The sequence below is a fragment of the Dendropsophus ebraccatus genome, chromosome 1 (genome assembly GCF_027789765.1).
Source record: "Dendropsophus ebraccatus isolate aDenEbr1 chromosome 1, aDenEbr1.pat, whole genome shotgun sequence".
Taxonomy (NCBI): domain Eukaryota; kingdom Metazoa; phylum Chordata; class Amphibia; order Anura; family Hylidae; genus Dendropsophus; species Dendropsophus ebraccatus.
The window spans coordinates 212796913-212819889 of NC_091454.1; the positions used below are offsets into that span (position 1 = coordinate 212796913).

Here is a 22977-nt window from a genome sequence, read left to right on the forward strand (position 1 = left end):
CTCACCATAGCTGTGGCAAACAGAATGGGGAAAAAACAGGAGGGATTAAAACCATGTGCACTCAGGTGTCTCCTGCTAATTGCGGTCATGTGGGTCTCACCAGGAGGAGTGCAAAACACGGAGAAAAGAGAGAAACAAAATGCGGTTCAGGGAAGAAAAAGAGTGCTGCACCTCACACCTATGGCTGATACTAGTGCCCCTAGGCTAAATAAAAAACACATCAGAATTTTGTGTGTGAATTGATCAAGCCATACTGCCCCATGTACCTCGTGCCATTTCCATACTGGTGTCGTTTGGGGGCAGCCTTCCCCGCCGGTGGTGCTGGCTGGGTTTTGGTGGGGCTTTTTGGGTCTGGTCCTGTGACATTGGGGTTGCAGGGCCGTTCCATGGCCTCCCTTCCCTGCACGTGCACGCTTTGCGGGGTTGGCGGTCGCTGACCGACACGGTGTGGAGTTAGCGTAGGGACCCGTGTGGACCAGAGGACCTGCGCGGTGGTACACGGGGCAATATGGCTTGATCAATTCATATACAGACACTCTGGTGTTGATTTTTAATATAGGCCTAGCGGCATTAGTATCAGCCATAGATGGGATGTGCAGCCGTTCCATTCTCTCCAGTTCGTGTATTATAGTAGTTATATCCCTGTATATAGGGGGCAGTATTATAGTAGTTATATTCCTGTATATAGGAGCAGTATTATAGTAGTTATATTCTTGTTCATAGAAGCAGTATTATAGTAGTTATATTCTTGTATATAGGAGCAGTATTATAGTAGTTATATTCTTGTATATAGGAGGCAGCATTATAGTAGTTATATTCTTGTATATAGGAGCAGTATTATAGTAGTTATATTCTTGTATATAGGAGCAGTATTATAGTAGTTATATTCTTGTATATAGGAGCAGCATTATAGTAGTTATATTCTTGTATATATGGGGCAGTATTATAGTAGTTATATTCTTGTATATAGGGAGCAGTATTATAGTTGTTATTGGCATAAGCAGGAAGAAAATAATCCAATGCACTCACCGGTCAGATGCACTCTTCAGTAGTTTATTGATATCGTATCATACCAAGGAGGGGGAAGGGTGGAATAGGTGCGGGAACGTCTCTGCAGTAACAACAGTTTCACGCCGCACCCCAGTTCCCGCACCTATTCCACCCTTCCCCCTCCTTGGTATGATACGATATCAATAAACTACTGAAGAGTGCATCTGACCGGTGAGTGCATTGGATTATTTTCTTCCTGCTTATGCCAATTTTGTCCTCCGCTCCTCTGCTGCACCCCGACTGTCACCTCAGTTGATTTACATATGTCTTTCCACTACCCGGATATCCAAACGTGAGCCACGCTCACCTGTAGTGCGGGCGCTATCCTCTACCTTGACTTTTGATTATAGTTGTTATATTTTTGTTGTACATAGGATGAGTATTAACGCTCTGCATTTAAATACCAGTGGCTGGATTACTGGTTCCTGGGAGTCTTGAAAAACATGGATACAGCCTAAGGCATATACTGTATGTTTTCATGGCAGCCTTAGGGATGCATCCAAGTTCATCAGACTGTCATGCAAGTTCAGCAGACATATCAAACTGTCTGTTACCTGGAAAGTGAGTCTCCATGTGTAGAACTTGTGCCATCATGTCTTCGATTGCTTGTGCCAAACAGAAGTACTAAGTGTGCTGTGTGACTGTGCTCTGTAAGGGGGGAAAAGGTTGAATAGTTAGTTATAATTTCCAAACACAACATGGAGTCTTCTCTAACAGGAGGGAGGAGCTATGTGACATGGCGTTTGCCTCTCTCACTACTGGGTGACACAGAGGGGAGGAGCTATGTGGCATTGAGTCTGCTACTCCCACTACAGGGTGACACAGACAGGAGGAGGAGCTATGTGACCTGGAGTCTGCTCCTCCTACCATAGGGTGACACAGACAAGAGGGAGGAGCTATGTGACCTGGAGTCTGCTCCTCCCACCACATGGTGACACAGACAGGAGGGAGGAGCTATGTGATATGGAGTCTGCTGCTCCCACCACAGGGTGAAACTGACATGTAGGAAAAGCTATGTGACATGGAGTCTGTTCCTCCCATCTAAGGGTGACACAGACAGGAGGGAGCAGCCATGTGACATGGAGCCTGTCCCTCCGACCACAGGGTGACACAGACAGGAGGGAGGAGCTATGTGACATGGAGTCTGCTCCCCCCACCACAGGGAGACACAGACAGGAGGGAGGAGCTATGTGCCTTGGAGTCTGCTCCCCCCACCACAGGGAGACACAGACAGGAGGGAGGAGCTATGTGACATGGAGTCTGCTCCTCCTAACATAGGGTGACACAAAAAGGAGGGAGGAGCTATGTGACATGCAGTCTGCTCCTCCCACCACAGGGTGACATAGACAGGAGGGAGGAGCTATGTGATATGGAGTCTGCTCCTCCCACCACAGGATGACATATACAGGAGGGAGGAGCTATGTGACATGCAGTCTGCTCCTCCCACCACAGGGTGACATAGACAGGAGGGAGGAGCTATGTGACATGGAGTCTGCTCCTCCCACCACAGGATAGCAGACATAAGGGAGGAGCTTTGTGATATGGATTCTGTTCCTCCCACCACAGGGTGACACAGACAGGAGGGAGGAGCTATGTGATATGGAGTCTGCTTCTCCCACCACAGGGTGAAATAGACAGGAGGCCATTATCACTGTTTGAAAAGAAATTCAGAGAAAAAGAATACAGTGAATGACCGATCAGATCTCTGGATTTATTTTCCATCTTAGCTGCTTAGTCTGGTTGCTATGGGCAACGCCCCCTCTCTCCTATAATGGCTCCTGTGTCTTGCACTCTGTCTCCTCTCAGGGTCACACGGCAGGAGTATGTGGTCCTGTGCTGAGCGTCACACGTCCTGTACACGCTCCATCACGAGTTCTCTCTATCAGCCCCTGACACACATCACTCTGCTCTTCCTTTGTATAGTCATTGCCACCCTCTCTTCCTCCATCTGCTCATCTCCATTCATGGCTCCTCTACCCACCCCGGCATAATTTTCTGTATTAAAAAAAGTGGTGTCACCTAGAAGAACCCCGCTGCCATGAACTTCAGTGTGAGCCGGGAAAACACGCTGGAAAGAAATTACATGTCACTTCTATTCAGCGAGGTCCAGGGCTGAGGCCTCCATTGCAGTCAGTAGGAGCTCTATTATACCCGCGGCTGAGAGAGTGAGTGCTGTGGTGTCTGACACGGCATGTGAACATACCGCTATTCTATATACTGCTACTCTATATACCACTATTCTACATACCGCCATTCTATATACTGCTATTCTACATACTGCTATTCTATATATCGCTATTCCATATATATCGCTATTCTATATCTTGCTAAACTATATACTGCTATTCTACATATCACTATTCTATATACCACTAGTCTACACACAGCTATTCTATATATCACTGTTCTATATACTGCTATTCTACATCCCACTATTTTATATACCTCTATTCTACATACCGCTTTTCTATATACCCCTATTCTATATACTGCTATTCTATAGGTGCCTATTCTATATACCACTTTTCTACATACCACTATTTCATATACCACTATTCTATATACCACTATTCTATATACCTCTATTCTCACCTGCTGCACAGTGTCAGCTCATGTAAAAAGCTCCATCATCCCTTCTCCTCCCTGCACACTCCTCTCCTCTCCCCCCTGCACACTCCTCTCCTCTTCTCCCTGCACACTGCTCTCCCCTCCCCCTGCATACTCCATCCTCCCTACACACTCCTCTCCTTGCCTCCCTGCACACTCCTCTTCTCGCCTCCCTGCACACCCCTCTCCCCCTGCACACTCCTCTCCTCTCCCCCCTGCATACTCCTCTCCTTTCCCCCCTGCACACTCCTCTCCTCTCCTCCCTGCACACTCCTCTCTTCCCTCCCCTGCACACTCCTCTCCTCCCTCCCCTGCACATTCCTCTCCTCCCCTGCACACTCCTCTCCTTTCCCCCCTGCACACTCCTCTCCTCTCCTCCCTGCACACTCCTCTCCTCTCCTCCCTGCACACTCCTCTCCTCCCTCCCCTGCACATTCCTCTCCTACCCTGCACACTCCTCTCCTCCCTGCACACTCCTCTCCTTTCCCCCCTGCACACTCCTCTCCTCTCCTCCCTGCACACTCCTCTCCTCCCTCCCCTGCACATTCCTCTCCTCCCTGCACACTCCTCTCCTCTCCCCCCTGCACACTCTTTTCCTCCATCTCCATCTGCACACTTCTCTCCTCCCTGCAGACTCCTCTCCTCCCTGCACACTCCTCTCCTCTTATTCCTGCACACTCCCCTCCTCTCATCCTGTTACTCCTCCTCATCCACACTTTTCTTCACTTTCTCACATCTGCTTCACTTTTCATTCCTGCAAACTCTCTCATAATTCCTGTACTTCTCCACCTCACTGGTTCCTGTACACTATCTCGTCCATGTCTATTCCTCTTATTACCTATCTCTTCTCTCTCCCACACCCATTCTTTCTCTTCCTTCCTGCATATTCTCTCTTCATTCCTGCATATTCCATTTTGATTCTTGCTCACTCTTTTTATTCTCCCTCCTCATCTCTTCCTTCTTGCACATGCTCTCCATTCATTCTCCCTCACCATCTCTTCCTTCTTGCACACGCTCTCCATTCATTCTCCCTCACCATCTCTTCCTTCTTGCACATGCTCTCCATTCATTCTCCCTCCTCATCTCTTCCTTCTTGCACACGCTCTCCATTCATTCTCCCTCCTCATCTCTTCCTTCTTGCACATGCTCTCCATTCCTAAATACTCTCTTCATTCCTGTACATCCTCATTAAATTCCTAAATACATTTTCTTTCTTCATTCCTGTTCCCTCCTTCTTCATTTTCCATCACCATCTCTTCATTCCTGCACATCCTCCTTTCATTCTCAAACAATCTTCTTTCCTGAACAATCTTACAATTCTCTGTCCATTCCTGAACATTTGTTCTTCATTCCTGCTCACTCCTTCATTCTCCCTCACCATCTCTTCATTCTTGCACACACTCTCTTCATTCCTGAACACTCTCTCCCAATCTGTTCTTCATTCCTGCTCACTCCTTCATTCTCCCTCACCATCTCTTTATTCTTGCACACACTCTCTTCATTCCTGAACACTCTCTCCCAATTCTCTCTTTATTCCTGCACATCCTCTTTTTCTTCCTAAATAATGTCGTCTTCTTCTTCTTCATTCTCCCTCACCATCTCTTCATTTCTGCAGACGCTCTCTTCATTACTGTGCTTTTTACCATCACTCCACCATTCTTTTCATTCGCCTACTTATTTAATGTCCAGTACTTTTTCCACCAGGCCTCTCCTATTCTTTTCCTCCTAGTCCCTTCATTCTTTCTTACCCTCTTTCCATTCCCTTTGCCCCTCAGTCTTTTCATTCCATCTTCCCCCTCTTCTTCCTCTCTTCTCCATCTCCCAGTTTCCCCTTCTTCCTCTCCCCCCGTGCCCTCTTCATGCTGTTCTGCTCTTGCAGACACACACTTATTGTGTCTTGCCTGTCCCTGTCACAGCGGTTCCCCAGATCACAGTGACAGCAGGCTCTCTGTTTACTAGCTCCGAGCCACAACATCCCGTACTGTGTGCAGCTGCAGCGTGGCCCCCGCTCCTCATGGTTCCTCATGCTCTTAAAGGGGCGATACTCACTCCAAGACAGAGGCATACTGGGCGCCTACATAAAGTCAACTGGTACCACGACAGGCATCACAGTGTGAAATCACCTTTGTATTTTGGTTACCGCTACATACTAGGTCACTACCTCTCATTACTTGCTTTACGACATTGTGGTAAAAAAAAAAAACCTGAGTCACATGAAAACAAATACCAGAGGAAGCATACTGCACACTAAATGACTTCATTCAGTTGTAGCTGCAGTGAGCTCCCTCTAGTGGCAGCTATAAGCAGACAGAATGATTTTATTTATCTAAATCAGTCATGTCAAACTCTGGCCCGCTGTGCCATTACGTTTGGCCAGCCAGGCAATTCAGAGTTTGAATTAAGGCCCTATTCCACGGAACGATTATCGTCTGTATTCAGCCGATATCGTCCGCTACGGACGATAATCGTCCTGTTGAATGGAGTGCAACGATCAGCCGACATCGTTCATGTCGGCTGATCGTTGCAGTCGCTTGTTTTTCAACATGTTGAAAAACAAGCGACTGATACAGCAACGATCTTCTGCTGTCGCTCTGTTGAATAGGAGCATCGGCAGCAGACGCTGCTGTATCCTATGGGCTGCCCGGACGATCAGTGACTGCTATATGAGACTGGGGAGGGCTGGCTACTATATCAGACTTTGAGGGAGGGCTGGCTGCTATATGAGACTATTGGGGAGGGCTGGCTACTATATGAGACTATGGGGAGGGCTGGCTACTGTATAAGACTATTGGGGAGGGCTGGCTACTATATGAGACTATAGGGGAGGGCTGGCTACTATATAAGACTATTGGGGAGGGCTGGCTACTGTATGAGACTATTGGGGAGGGCTGGCTACTATATGAGACTATTGGGGAAGGCTGGCTACTTTATAAGAGAATATGGGCAGGGTTGGCTACTATATGAGACTACAGGGGAGGGCTGGTTACTATGGGACTACGGGGAAGGGCTGGCTACTATATAAGACTATGAGGGAGGGCTGGCTACTATGAGACTACGGGGGAGGGCTGGCTACTATATGAGACTACAGGGGAGGGCTGGTTATTATATGATACTATTGGGGAGGGCTGGCTACTATATAAGACTACAGGGGAGGGCTGGTTACTATATATGAGACTATGGGGGAGGGCTGGCTACTATATGAGACTATGGGGGAGGGCTGGCTACTATATAAGACTATGAGGGAGGGCTGGCTACTATGACACTACGGGGGAGGGCTGGCTACTATATGAGACTACGGGGGAGGGCTGGTTACTATATGATACTATGGGGGAGGGATGGCTACTATATGAGACACTTGGAGGGCTGGCTACTATATGAGACTATGGGGAGGGCTGGTTACTATATGATACTATGGGGAGGGCTGGCTACTATATGAGACACTTGGAGGCCTGGCTACTATATGAGACTATGGGGAGGGCTGTCTACTATATAAGACTACAGGGGAGGGCTGGTTACTATGGGACTACGGGGAAGGGCTGGCTACTATATAAGAGACTATGAGGGAGGGCTGGCTACTATATGAGACTATGGGGAGGGCTGTCTACTATATAAGACTACAGGGGAGGGCTGGCTACTATGGGACTACGGGGAAGGGCTGGCTACTATATAAGACTATGGGGAGGGCTGTCTACTATATAAGACTACAGGGGAGGGCTGGCTACTATGGGACTACGGGGAAGGGCTGGCTACTATATAAGACTATGGGGAGGGCTGTCTACTATATAAGACTACAGGGGAGGGCTGGCTACTATGGGACTACGGGGAAGGGCTGGCTACTATATAAGAGACTATGGAGGGAGGGCTGGCTACTATATGAGACTATGGGGAGGGCTGACTACTATATAAGAGACTATGAGGGAGGGCTGGCTACTATGAGACTACGGGGGAGGGCTGGTTACTATATGATACTATTGGGGAGGGCTGGCTACTATGGGACTACGGGGAAGGGCTGGCTACTATATAAGAGACTATGAGGGAGGGCTGGCTACTATATGAGACTATGGGGAGGGCTGTCTACTATATAAGACTATGGGGAGGGCTGGCTACTATATAAGACTACAGGGGAGGGCTGGCTACTATGGGACTACGGGGAAGGGCTGGCTACTATATAAGAGACTATGAGGGAGGGCTGGCTACTATGAGACTACGGGGGAGGGCTGGTTACTATATGATACTATTGGGGAGGGCTGGCTACTATATAGGACACTTGGAGGGCTGGCAACTATTAAGGCACTATTGGGAGGGCTGGCTAATATGTGGGGCAATTTTGGTTGGGTTGGCTACAACATGGCATGACAGTGCCAGAAACACCGCACGCTACTCTGACAGTGCCAGGACCGCCGAATTCGAGCTTCAATAATAATCAAGGTTGGCCTGCGACTTTGCCCAATTTTTTTATTTTGGCCCACTGTGTATTTGAGTTTGACACCCCTGATCTAAATAGATGTAAAAAAAGAGGCAGATGATTTGTTGTCATGTATTAGAAACCAGAAACCCTTTAATTCAACCCTTTAATTCTAGACAAATTTAGTCTACTATGCATTAACCCCTCACCATCCTGAAATATAATAATAAACTATATAATATTATTATTGTATAACACTAGGTGTTAGCCACTAGACCACCTGGGATACTACCACTGCCAAACAATATAAGTCCCTTATCACTGTAGACCACTAAGCTACTCTAGATCACCAGGGATATTAACCGATACCAATATTATGTAAAATGGATATCAACCTTAACCCCTTGTTCACCTTAGTCTACCACTATGATCCTCTAGACCAGCAGGGATTTTTACAAAATACCTAAAACAAATCCTAAAACACCTACTATGGCGATGAAAAACCCATTAACCACCATAGTAGACCACTAAACCACTTAAGACCACTAGGGATATTAAGCTATAACAAATTATAGAACACCAAGGATAATGTGGAGGTGTAATAAGAAGCAATTGGAAAATCCTAAAGTTTCTCCAGTTTTGTCACCAGATACAAAGCTCTGTCACTACCTGCTCTTCTCACTGGGTAACATTCTGCTGTTCCCGTACTGTCACTACCTCCTAACCATCTGGTTCAGCACTCTATTGTCACTACCGCTAGCTATCCCTGTATCCACACTACTCCTGCAGCACAGCTTCTACTCTGCTATTCCAGTATTGTCTCCTCTGTCACTACCTCCACATCTTACCTCTTCCCACTCTACTGTTCCAGTACTGTCTCTGTCACTAGCTTCCCATCTTACCTCCACTATTCCAATACTTGTCTTCTCATACACATCTGTGTCACTACCTCATCATCTTACCCCCCTGCTATTCCAGAACTCTCTCCACATGTGTCACTACCTCATCATCTTACCCCCCTGCTATTCCAGAACTCTCTCCACATGTGTCACTAGCTCCACATCTTACCCCTCTGCTATTCCAGAACTCTCTCCACATGTGTCACTAGCTCCACATCTTACCCCTCTGCTATTCCAGTACTGTCTTCACATACACATCTGTGTCACTACTTCCTTATCTCACTCTTCTGCTATTCCAGTACTGTCTCCACCACATACACATTTGTGTCACTAGTACTACCTCCTACTATTCCAGTACTGTCTCCACATCTGTCACTACCTCCACATCTTACCCCTCTGCTATTCCAGTACTGTCTCTGGCACTACCTCCACATCTTACCCCTCTGCTATTCCAGTACTGTCTCTGGCACTACCTCCACATCTTACCCCTCTGCTATTCCAGTACTGTCTCTGGCACTACCTCCACATCCTACCCCTCTGCTATTCCAGTACTGTCTCTGGCACTACCTCCACATCCTACCCCTCTGCTATTCCAGTACTGTCTCTGGCACTACCTCCACATCTTACCCCTCTGCTATTCCAGTACTGTCTCTGGCACTACCTCCACATCTTACCCCTCTGCTATTCCAGTACTGTCTCTGACACTACGTCCACATCTTACCCCTCTGCTATTCCAGTACTGTCTCTGACACTACGTCCACATCCTACCCCTCTGCTATTCCAGTACTGTCTCTGACACTACGTCCACATCTTACCCCTCTGCTATTCCAGTACTGTCTCTGGCACTAGCTCCACATCTTACCCCTCTGCTATTCCAGTACTGTCTCTGGCACTACCTCCACATCTTACCCCTCTGCTATTCCAGTACTGTCTCTGTCACTACCTCCACATCTTACCCCTCTGCTATTCCAGTACTGTCTCTGGTATTACCTCCACTTCTTCTTACCCCTCTGCTATTCCAGTACTGTCTCTGGCATTACCTCCACTTCTTCTTACCCCTCTGCTATTCCAGTACTGTCTCTGGCACTACCTCCACATCTTACCCCTCTGCTATTCCAGTACTGTCTCTGGCACTACCTCCACATCTTACTCCTCTGCTATTCCAGTACTGTCTCTGGCACTACCTCCACATCTTACCCCTCTGCTATTCCAGTACTGTCTCTGGCACTACCTCCACATCTTACTCCTCTGCTATTCCAGTGCTGTCTCTTGCACTACCTCCACATCTTACCCCTCTGCTATTCCAGTGCTGTCTCTTGCACTACCTCCACATCTTACTCCTCTGCTATTCCAGTACTGTCTCTGGCACTACCTCCACATCTTACCCCTCTGCTATTCCAGTACTGTCTCTGGCACTACCTCCACATCTTACCCCTCTGCTATTCCAGTACTGTCTCTGGCACTACCTCCACATCTTACCCCTCTGCTATTCCAGTACTGTCTCTGGCACTACCTCCACATCTTACCCCTCTGCTATTCCAGTACTGTCTCTGTCACTAGCTCCACATCTTACCCCTCTGCTATTCCAGAACTCTCTCCACATCTGTCACTAGCTCCACATCTTACCCCTCTGCTATTCCAGTACTGTCTCCACATCTGTGTCACTAGCTCTGCATCTTACCTCTCTGCTATTCCTGTCCGTTCTCCAGATGCGGGGGGTTGTAGTGTGGCGCCCGCAGTACAGCTGTGGCGGTATGGGCTGTATATTTTTAGCCTGACTCTTCATTCTCATCTCAAGTCATTTTACAAAGAAGGAAAATGGAATTTTTCTGCTTGAACTGCGGCAAATTGGAACATCTCGTACCCAGCGTCCTCATCTCACAAGGAAATTATCTCTCACCCAGATTTCTAGATGGTTGGTATCTGATGCCACTCTCCATCAATTTACCGCATACTGTGCACCCACCAATGTACAGCAAGATGATGTAAGCTAGGGCAGCGCCATTTAGTGGTAGGCAGTGACCCTACTGTATACTATAGTGCCTCTTATAACCCCCCTGGCCCAGCACTATATACCATCACTAACACGTATAACTATTGTATGACGGTATTATGTGGGCACTGTATGGCAGTATTATTTGCGTACTCCATTCTGGCACCATTTACATGCTATAGAGTAACATTGTTGTGCCACCACATATTCACATATAGTACGGTTGTATTCATTGTATGAATTACTACATGGCAATAGCCTTGGACACTATATGGCGGCATTATTTATGTAACAGTATTGCAGTATTATGGACAATAAAAGAAGCCTCCCATATGTTCTTGCAAAGCTCATTGTAAACCTGTCAGTCATACAGTTTCCTACACAATAGGCTTAGATACACCAGCTCAGCAGATATTATCACGCATAAGAAGCTCGGATACAGTGGCTTAGCAAATTTATCGCACGTAATAGGCTTAGATTAAGTGGCTAGGCAAACAGAATCTAACAGGATAGACATTATATATATATATATATATATATATATATATATATATATACAGCGGCTTAACAGAGAGTATCACCAGTAATGGACTTAGATACGCTGGGCTAAGTAAACTAATCTACTCATAATAGGCTTAGATACTCTGTGGTCAGTAGATGGTATCACATTTGATAGGAATGGATACTGTGGCTTAGCAGACTGTATCCCACAGGATAGGATTAGATAGTATCACACACAATAGGCTTAGATACAGCAGGTTTGTAGACATTTCACACATAATAGGTTAAGATACGCAGCTCAACAGACTGCTTCATATATAATAGGCTTAGATACAGCAGCTTTGTAGACAGTTTACATATAATGGGCTTAGATACACAGCTCACTAGACTGTTTCACACATAATCGGCTTAGATACAGCAGCTCAGTAGACTGCTTCACACATAATCGGCTTAGATACAGCAACTCAGTAGACTGCCTCACACATAATAGGCTTAGGTACACTATCTCAGCAGACAGTTTCCCACAAAATAGGCTTAGATACAGTAACTTCTAGGTTGTGTCACACATATTAGTCTTCAATAAACTGAGCTCAGCGTACAACATCTCACATCACAGGCTTAGATACACAATATCACCCATGATAAATTAGATACACTAGTCTCAGCTTACAGTATCAAACTAAATAGGCTTAGATACACTTGGCTTAGTAGACAGTATGACACATAATACGTTTACATATTCTGCACTCAGCAGAGAGTATCCCACCTGACAGGCTTAGATACAGTGGTTCAGTTTTAACTATTTATGCAACAGGCAGATGATGGTTGCCGTATGTATGTGAATTGACCTTTGTTCTATAATTGATGTACATGACTTTTCCTATCATTCTCTGTAGTCAGGAAACAGTGGAGACCCCCGGCTGGTCCAGTGATGGAGTCTGGGTGGTCTCAGGATAGGTTAGGGGAAGTTTTCAAATTACCACTAATTGTAAAAGAAACACCGCCAAGACTGTACGCCGATCAATCACCGCAGTATAAACAGCGTCATCCAGAGGCTCGGATAACATGTACTCTGGGGCTCCCATAATGCTGAGAGACTGGAGGCCCTGTACTAGATCAGCCTTCTAACGTAACACCAGGAAGGGGGTGATATGGGCAACGTAACAGCAGCGCCCCCTACAGTCAGGGCTGATCTTATAGAAAATGGGGTCCTGGAAAACAAGAAATGTAAGGTTCATATAGAGATAATGGGGGAGATTTATCAAACATGGTGTAAAGTGAAACTGGCCCAGTTGCCCCTAGCAACCAATCAGATTCCTCCTTTCATTCCTCACAGACTCTTTGAAAAATGAAAAGTGGAATCTGATTGGTTGCTAGGGGCAACTGAGCCAGTTTCACTTCCCACCATGTTTGATAAATCTCCCCCAATATCATTATATAAAGCCCACCTAATACTACCTTATAGTGGCAAAGATTATATTGCTTTATCCAGTCAAATAATACTACCAGATAATGCCAAGATAATGCTGCCATATGCAGCCCACATAATACTGTCAGATAGTGCCAAGATAATACTGCCATATCCAGCCCATATAATACTGCCTGACAGGGCCGGATTAAAGGGAGGGCACCAGGGGCACGTGCCCTGGGGCCTCCACCACTTAGGGGCCCCCACCAGCAGGAACCCTAGTAGATCGATGGGCAACAGCGCACAGAAAGTGCTGTGTTCTCACATTTATTAACACAAACACAATGTGGAAATACACTCTGATACTTAGCCCTCCCTGCTCCTGTCTCTAGGATCTGGCATCTTCCTCTGCACTGCAGCCTCTAGTGACCATCACGTGCACAACAGAGGAGGATGCTGAGCCATACAGCCAGGAGTGAAGAGGGCCTGTGCTAAGTCGCCTACAGTAAGCTGCCATCTGTATAGGTCGTGGCATAGCTAATTTATTTATTGGGGGGGGGGGGGGGTTGTCGCCAGGGGCCTCCACCAACCTTAATCCAGCCCTGCTGCCAGTTAGTGGCTAAGATATTACTATTTTATCCAGCCCACATAATACTGCCAGATAGTGCCAAGTTAATAACGCTATATCCAGCTCACAAAATACTGCCAGATAGTGCCAAGATAATACTGCCATAAATAGCCCACTGAGAATGTATACAGCCTATATAACAGTAGCATGTAGTACAAAGATACTACTGGGAAATCAGGCCCATATAATACCACCAGATAACGCTCTAAAAACGCCCTAATACTACTGTATAGTGTCAAGATACTGCTACATCAGTCCATATAATACTGCCAGATACTGCTTAGATGATACTGTCACTTACAGCTCACCTAATTCTCCTATAGATTGCCAAATAATACTGCTGTATCAGCCCATATAATACTGCCAGATACTGTTTAGATGATACTGTCACTTACAGTGACAGCTCACCTAATTCTACTATAGATTGCCAAATAATACTGCTGTATCAGCCCATATATTACTGCCAGATAATGGCAAGATAATTCTGGAATTTGCAGCCCACCTAAAACTGTTCTATATTGGTAAAATAATACTGCTATATTCCACCCACATACAGCTAAGATAATTCTGCAAAATATATCCCACTTAAAGTTTTTTTTACTTAACCCTACACCTCCCTGGGGGTTAAAACAACAAATGGTCACATACTTACCTACCCTGCTGTAAGATCTTCTGATTGCTGCCCCTATGTTTTCCTTTCCACATCCCCCCCCCCTACTCTCTGCTCTGTGATTGGCTGAGTGGGGAGTGTGACATCACTGGAAGAATAATGCAGACGAGGGGACCAGAAGATCTCACAGCTGCAGTGCCGGGGGAGACGAGGAGGTAAGTATGTGTCCTACTGAACAGGAAGGCAGAGGGGTGAATATGGGGTTTTACTGGAAAACCTCTTTAAAACATACATGTGGCAACAGTGGCCATACAGTGTGAATTCTCAGATAGCACATGGACAGTGTCTTCATAGACCATAATGTAGGCAGTGGAGGCAGATGGCGGATGTATAGAACATTTTCGGTATATCACTGATGACCTCCATTGACTTTTGACACTGGTGTGACCTGGGTATTAGAGATCTCTCTGTAAGATATATCTGTTACTGAGTGATCACTACAAGCTGACATATGGAGTATATCAGGGCAATGTAAGAAGTGTGCTGGGGAATGGGGGTGGGGGGTGGGTGTTACCATTAGTGATGCCCCCACATGGGGATGGGCAGTGATGGTCACGCCAATAACATGCAGACATGCCGCAAACATATGATGGAAACATTCTGCAGCTGGAGAACCTCTGTATGGAAAATGTAACACACTAACACCACGATGATGATGATGATGACGATGATGATGATGATGATGTGCAAATGCTCCAGGCGTAATAAGCGTTAATGAAGGAACATTCCGCTTAATTACAGGATAACATCCTCATTTATCAGCTACTAATGTCTACTCATGTAGAGAATCACTGACAGCTGAGGATGAGTAATGGCCAGAGCCCCCGGCTGTACACAGACCTCACTGCAGACATCCAGTCACATATCTCTACCTATACAGGCAGTGTTATATAGTGTTATAGTACATAGGAGGCAGTATTATAGTAGTTATATTCTTGTATATAGGAGCAGTATTATAGTAGTTATATTCTTGTATATAGGGGGCAGTATTATAGTAGTTATATTCTTATATATAGGGAGCAGTATTATAGTAGTTATATTCTTGTATATAGGAGCAGTATTATAGTAGTTATATTCTTGTATATAGGAGTAGTATTATAGTAGTTATATTCTTGTATATAGGGGGCAGTATTATAGTAGTTATATTCTTATATATAGGGAGCAGTATTATAGTAGTTATATTCTTGTATATAGGAGCAGTATTATAGTACGGTAGTTATATTCTTGTATATAGGAGCAGTATTATAGTAGTTATATTCTTGTATATAGGAGCAGTATTATAGTAGTTATATTCTTGTATATAGAAGCAGTATTATAGTAGTTATATTCTTGTGTATAGGAGCAGTATTATAGTATTTATATTCTTGCATATAGGGGGGCAGTATTATAGTAGTTAAGTAGTTATATTCTTGTATATAGGAGGCAGTATTATAGTAGTTATATTCTTGTATATAGGAGCCGTATTATAGTAGTTATATTCTTGTATATAGGGGCAGTATTATAGTAGTTATATTCTTGTATATAGGGGCAGTATTATAGTAGTTATATTCTTGTATATAGGAGCAGTATTATAGTAGTTATATTCTTGTATATAGGGGGCAGTATTATAGTAGTTATATTCTTATATATAGGGAGCAGTATTATAGTAGTTATATTCTTGTATATAGGGGGCAGTATTATAGTAGTTATATTCTTATATATAGGGAGCAGTATTATAGTAGTTATATTCTTGTATATAGGAGCAGTATTATAGTAGTTATATTCTTGCATATAGAAGCAGTATTATAGTAGTTATATTCTTGTGTATAGGAGCAGTATTATAGTATTTATATTCTTGCATATAGGGGGCAGTATTATAGTAGTTAAGTAGTTATATTCTTGTATATAGGAGGCAGTATTATAGTAGTTATATTCTTGTATATAGGAGCCGTATTATAGTAGTTATATTCTTGTATATAGGGGCAGTATTATAGTAGTTAGTTTTTTGTATATAGGAGCAGTATTATTGTACTTATATTCTTGTATATAGGAGCAGTATTATAGTAGTTATATTCTTGTATATAGGGGGCAGTATTATAGTAGTTATATTTCTGTACATAGGGGGCAGTATTGTATTTTGTACACATTGTTGGATGTACAGTAATGTGTGTGGTGGTGTAGGACATCTGGTACACTTGTTTGATTGTGTATAAGGAAAGTATATTTCTCCTAACAACATAACATTATTACCATGTTCACAGAAGTGAAATAAACCTGCGTCGTGACCCCTCCGCTCCTACTAGTCCTGAGGCTTTTCTCTCCATCTCGGCCCCCTCTCTCCCACATCCCGTCCCCTTATATGGAATTAATTTTCTCTATAAATAAACATTTCTATCCCACTCTGGTTACTGCCTGGCCTCCCGCCAATTACGCCTTTTTCCCTTGCAGTCCGGAGAAGAGATGTCAGGTCGGGGGAGACCTAGGACATCCCTTATATAACTGAAATCCTTGTAATTACAAGGCGAGAATTAGTAAAGCTGAAATGAAAAGTAAAGACATAACCAGTCATTGGTAGAGGGACAATTACGGCGGGGTCTCCATGCACAACTTGGCACACTGTACCTATGACTGTATGTTTTAAGCACTATATGGCAGTATTATTTGGCCATTGGATGAAACCATTGATTGTTCCCTGTATAGCCCATTAGTGAAGGCTTTGTAAGGCTGCACAGTGTGTGAGCACTCTATGATGGCACAATATGGCGGCACTATTTACACACCGTATGGCATCATAATATGGTCAGTATTTTCACACTGTTTCCATTCTCCTCTCCAGAGAGGAGCCTCATGCATAGTTTACTTTCCAGAGCGTTATATGTGGCGAGAGTAATATACAGCCTATAGATGGAGAGCTGTCCTTACACTACTGTTATTTATAGCTTATATTTGGAGAGCTGTGATGTCATTCGTGGCATATAACACGTTGGAATGTTTCTAAATTAGAGGGTAAAACCATCAGAGAAGAATAACACAATGGACGCGTTGATCGGCTGAGTGTCATCACATGAGCGCCATGTAGCTCGTCCTTGTTATGGAAAGTAAATATAGGAGGCACCAAGTGGATGCTATTTAGTTGGTAATGATTGGGTTGTTTTCGTATAATGCTTTGCCTCTCTCGGAGCAGCTGTCAGATGGCGGTGTGTTGACAAACAGCAACACCATCTGGCGGCACTGCAAACAAGATGCGCTGTAATGTGAGAATGTTTGTATATTGCCATCAATCTATCCCTGATAATATTATATTAGGCCGGTCATATGTTTTAGAGGAGGTTTGTTTGGCCAACAGAGATTTCCCACGATGCTCTATATACATGCACACTCACCTCAGATGAGCGTCTCTGGCTTTTCACAATTTGAACTAATTGCGACGCTCTCAGTAAAATAGGTTTTCTATCATCCAGTCATCTCTTTGTGTATAATAAATATTCAAATCAAGAGGAAAATGAATGAATGAATGAATGAATGAATGAATGAATGAATTAATGAATGAATGCATGCCTTCACATATCTTTTAATATGTCTCAGAACATCTCAGAAGATATCAGTGCTGGGACCCCCTCCATCATCTATAATTGGAGCCCTATGAAGGACGAATGAATGAAGGAAGGAAGGAAGGAAGGAAGGAAGGAAGGAAGGAAGGAAGGAAGGAAGGAAAGAAAGAATAAGCGAATGAATGTCTTCACATATATTCTGATATGTCATTGAAACATGTCAGAAGACATAAGTGCCGGGATCCCTTCCATCATCTACAACAGGAGCATAAATGAATGAAAGAGTAAAGGAATGAATGAATGCCTTCACATATCTTTTAATATGTCATTGAAACATGTCAGAAGATATCAGTTCCGGGATCCCCTCCATCTTCTATAACAGGAGCTCTATGAAGGACAAATGAATGAATGAAAGAGTAAAGGAATGAATGAATGAATGCCTTCTCATATCTTCTAATATGTCATTAATACATGTTAGGAGATATCAGTTCTGGGATCCCCTCTATCATCTATAATAGGAGCCCTATGAAGGATGAATGAATAATTGAATGAAGGAAGGAAAGAAAAAAGGAATGAAAGAATGCCTTCATATATCTCCTAATATGTCATTGAAACATGTAAGAAGATATCAGTGCCGGGATCCCCTGCATCATATATAATAGGAATCCTATGATGCATGAATGAATTGAACGAAGGAAAGAATAAATGAATGAATGAATGAATGCTTTCACATATCTTCTAATATGTCATTGAGACATATTAGCAGATATAAATGTGTGCCAGGATCCTCCCATTAACTAGAATCTGAGTCATATGATGTGCAATTCATTCATTCATTTATTCATTCACATGAATGAATAAAGGAGTGAATGCGGAGCAATGGGCGCACGTATCGGTGGCGGTTATACGGTATAACTCACTGGGAACAAGGACATTTTTAGAATTTGCTTAAACGGAAGAACACTTAACAGTGCGGGGAAGTATAGACACAATATGTTCGCTCACCAGGAGGTTAAGGGTTAAGAATGTAGCCCCAAACCCTCATTCGTCCTCAGTGACGAGAGCAGACTCGGCACTTCCCTCCCCCTGGCATGAGATTAAAGAGGAAGCCAGGAGTTGGGGAGGAATGACACAAAATGGGTTATTTCAACACCATGGAGCAGACAGACATCTCCCAGGGCCCCGCACTCCCTGACACATTCCAGTCATAATCCCCAGACGGAGCAAGAGGAAGGTTACCCCAAAGCCTGGCTTATATGGCTATAGGATGGGGGCCCCATGATACAGGCAGACATGCACAGCAAATATGGGGTCACGCGTATGTCACCGCTAATGTCTAAGAATGATCATGATGGATGGATATCTGTGCGGTCCTCGAGCCACGGGGGTCCTGAGTTCATAGGAGGCCGAGGGCCACATCTGCAAAATGTCTATGAGTTTCCTCCCATGATAAAAATTTTACTTTTTGACATTTTCTCAATAGTATATGTGGGTGAGATAGTAGTCTGCCCCTCCCACCATAGTTACACAGACAGGAGGGAGGAGCTATGTGACATGGAGTCTGCTCCTCCCACCACAGGGTTACACAGACAGGAGGGAGGAGCTGTGTGACATGAAGTCTGCCCCACCCACCATAGATTTATACAGACAGGAGGGAGGAGCTATGTGACATGAAGTCTGCCCCTACAACAATAGAGTTAAACAGACAGGAGGGAGGAGCTAAGTGACATAGACACTGCCCCTCTAACCATACAGTTACACAGACAGGAGGGAGGAGCTATGTGACATGGAGTCTGCTCCTCCCACCACAGGGTGACACACACAGAAGGAAAGAGCTTTGTGACAAGAAGTCTGCTTCTCCCACCACAGGGTGACACGGACAGGAGGGAGGAGCTATGTGACATAGAGTCTGCACTTCACAACACAGGGGGACAAAGACAGGAGGGAGGAACTAGATGACATGGAGTCTGCTCCTTCCACCACAGTGTGACACAGATAGGAGGGAGCAGCTATGTGACATGGAGTCTGCCCCTCCCACCACAGGGTGACACACACAGGAAGGAAGAGCTATGTGGCATGGAGTTTGCTCCTCCCACCACATGGTGACATGAAGAAGAGGGAGGAGCTACGTGACATGGAGTCTGCCCCTTCCACCACAGGGTGACACAGATAGGTGGGAGGAGCTATGTGACATGGAGTCTGCTCCTCCCACCACAGGGTGACACAGACAGGAGGGAGGAGCTATGTGACATGGAGTCTGCCTTCCCACCACAGGGTGACACAGGAGGGAGGAGCTATGTGACATGGAGTCTGCTCCTCCCACCACAGGGTGACAGGAAGGAGGAGCTTTATGACACTTTTCCTCAAACATATTTCCAGCATGTAGTCTGTAGATGATCTGGTAGATACTCACCTTATATAAAGTATGTAAACATTAAACATCCACTATGTGAGTGTGCAGATCACGTCATCTTCCAGTTATCTGAAGAAGAAAAAAAATCAGAAGCGTAAGGAAGGGAGTTTGGTTCAAATCCTCACTTTCATATTCTATATTCTATTAGGAGATCAGTAGAATAAGATATTAGGAGGATGTGGAGAGGACATGTACTATGAGGCCACCACCTAGTGTGACACCGTACCAGCCGTACAACCTGTCCCCTTTACATGTCACTGTACTTCTACACGTGGTGTAATGGCGCCATACAGATACAGGGCTGAGGAGACAGATGTTACCGCCGCTATGGTGTTCCCGCTCTCATGGTTATTATTAGACACATGTGTAAGAGCAGAGTTTTGCAGTTTGGAGATGGCCCAGGAACACAAAGAGCCATTTATATCATAAGGACCCCATGTAGACTGCCGAAGAATGGAACCTAGCGGGGGGTTAGTTACTTCATACAGAGAGTAATGGGGCATGGTATATGACATAGGATGAGATCATCTACCACAGTGCAGCAAAAATGTGTGAACCCCCAGAATATCTTTTTTCTAAAAATATCTCCTATAAAGCTCCCCCCTTCCAGTAAGCCTTCGTGGGATTCATGGTCTTTCAACCGTCGGAGGTTGGCACTTTTGGGGATAAAAGGTTTTCCCAACTTAGAGACAGTACTTATCAGCGGCTATGCCCGCTATGACTATAGTGACGCCCATGTGGTCTTTGAGATAATCGTAAGCAACCATCACAACCAGTGGGGTCAAACTAAGGTGGCATCTTCACACTCCCAGAAGTGTTAGCAGGCTGGTGGTCAGGACTTTATGGAAGTGGAACTCATCATCCTGAAGCAACAAACCCAACTCATGAAAACCAGCCCCCAACTAGTAACCCCCCTCCCATACTCTTTACACCTGGCTTTAGACATTCGGGCAGGAAGTCTCTTTACATCCAGGCTTACCCATCCAGCTGCTAGACAGCGACGTGTGAGCCATACCAATGCTTCATTGCTAATGTCCTTTACACCACATCGGCTGACACCTGGCATTGTGCACTCGGTGGTCCTGTTCAATAATATCCATGCCTGTCAATCTGATGATAGTGGTGACCATGCGGGAAGTACAGCTCATTCTACTAATGTCTATAGAGATTGGCAGATGGTGGCTAAATGGTCTAAACTCCCTAAGTATAAGAGGGTGCACATATATTTAGCCATCTGGATCTATCTCTATGTGACCACTGGTGATCCTCAGACTCTTCTCTACTTGAAAAAGTCCTTATTCACCAGATTATACAGTAAGTCAAGTTCTGGGCTTCCTACTGACCTTTCGCTTTTACACAACGTCTCGCAGTGTTCCAGCTTCTCCTCCCTCCTTAAAAATGTCTTTATTAGAGAAGACAATGGCCTTAAGAATTTTTCCACATTTGGCAAGGCTGGATATGTTATTGTCCTGTTACCAGGACATTTAAGCAGACACATACAGCTCTCGGTGGTTGGCTCCGACCCACTTACATAATGAAGGGCTTGACATCCAGAGTGTGAGCAAAGGGCAGCGGTGAGTGCCAGGGGGTGCAGTATTCTGTATAAATGGGCACTTACATCTGTTAAAAGGGGCACTCCACTGATTTTTTTTCTTTCAAATCAACTGGTGTCAGAAAGTTAGCCTCCCCATACTTATCAGCTGCTGTATGTCATTCAGGAAGTTATAGATTCTGTTCAGTCTGACATGGCATTCTCTACTACCAACTCTGTCAACGTGCCCCTTTAAATCATAAAGCTCGGAGTCCAAATAGAAAAAAATAATTGCCCCTCCCCTCCTGGTACTATCCACCCCCCCCCCCATCAAATCGATCATGCCCATCACCCGCCAGTTGGCCACCTGGTCTCTATAATTAGTATATCCTCACCCAACAACCATTTTATGGCAATCCCATCCAATTCACCGGCCAATCACATGGTGCTGATATAAATAATCCTATTAGAGTCTTATATGAGGGATCGGTTACCATATACCGAGAGTTTACAGCCAAGCTACTAATGCGGGGAGTGAATTGCAAAGTCGTCGTGTGATCTAACATTTGTGTCTCGCTAACACCTCATCTCTAGACTGCGAAAAGATTTTCTCAGTTTTAACGTGCAACGTCACCCTGTTACAACCGAAGAGCTCAGTCAGTAACATGGCGGATGTGTTTTGTTGATATATATTATACGCTATGGCCATAAAATTGCGGATTTTGGGATAGTAAGTAATGGCAACAAACTATGCTCGGGCGGATTCTGTCATCCGGCCAAAGAATTGACATGCCAATTATTTGGGCAGAGAGAGAATCACGCTTGACCATAGAATGGAGTCTACGGGACGGGTGGAGAACCAAGCGGGAGCGCGTGGGGACGATCGGCGGAATCCGTTCTGAGTTATCTGCGACATTTACTCAGTGTGCAAATACCCTTAGAGAGAAGCAAGAAAAAGGAGAAACCGTGAAAAAAAGAGAGAAAATAAAAACAAGAGAGAAAGGCAAAGAGTGAAAAAGAGAAAAGAGAAAAAAAGAGAGAGAGAGAAACAGCCACAGAATTAAACAGACAGTGAGAAGAAAAATATAGAGATAAAAAGAAAAAAAAAGGAAAGAAAAGCATTAGCGGTAAAAAGAGTTAAACAAAAATAAGAGACAAAAAGAGACAGGCAGAGCAAAAAAAGAGAGTAACAGAGAAGAGAGACACAGAGACTGAGCGGAGATGAAGAGAGACAATGAAAAGAGAAAGACATACGAGAGAAGGACATGAAAAGAGAGCGATCAAGGAATGACAAAAAGTGAGAAAAGAGTAAGGGCCCTATTCCGCGTTCAGATTATCATTA

At 44.7% G+C, this 22977-nt stretch overlaps 1 protein-coding gene across 1 annotated transcript in view; it reads right to left on the minus strand.

Annotated features, from left to right (window-relative positions):
- KANK2 (KN motif and ankyrin repeat domains 2) overlaps positions 1–22977 on the minus strand; it is a 56753-nt gene that overhangs the window by 13790 nt on the left and 19986 nt on the right. The window contains exons 2-3 of the mRNA XM_069946916.1: positions 20105–20173; positions 1605–1698 (exon numbers count right to left, since the gene is read on the minus strand). Of these exons, the coding sequence (XP_069803017.1) occupies positions 1605–1644 (40 nt within the window). The 5' untranslated portion in view covers positions 1645–1698; positions 20105–20173. The remainder of the gene's footprint in view (positions 1–1604; positions 1699–20104; positions 20174–22977) is intronic.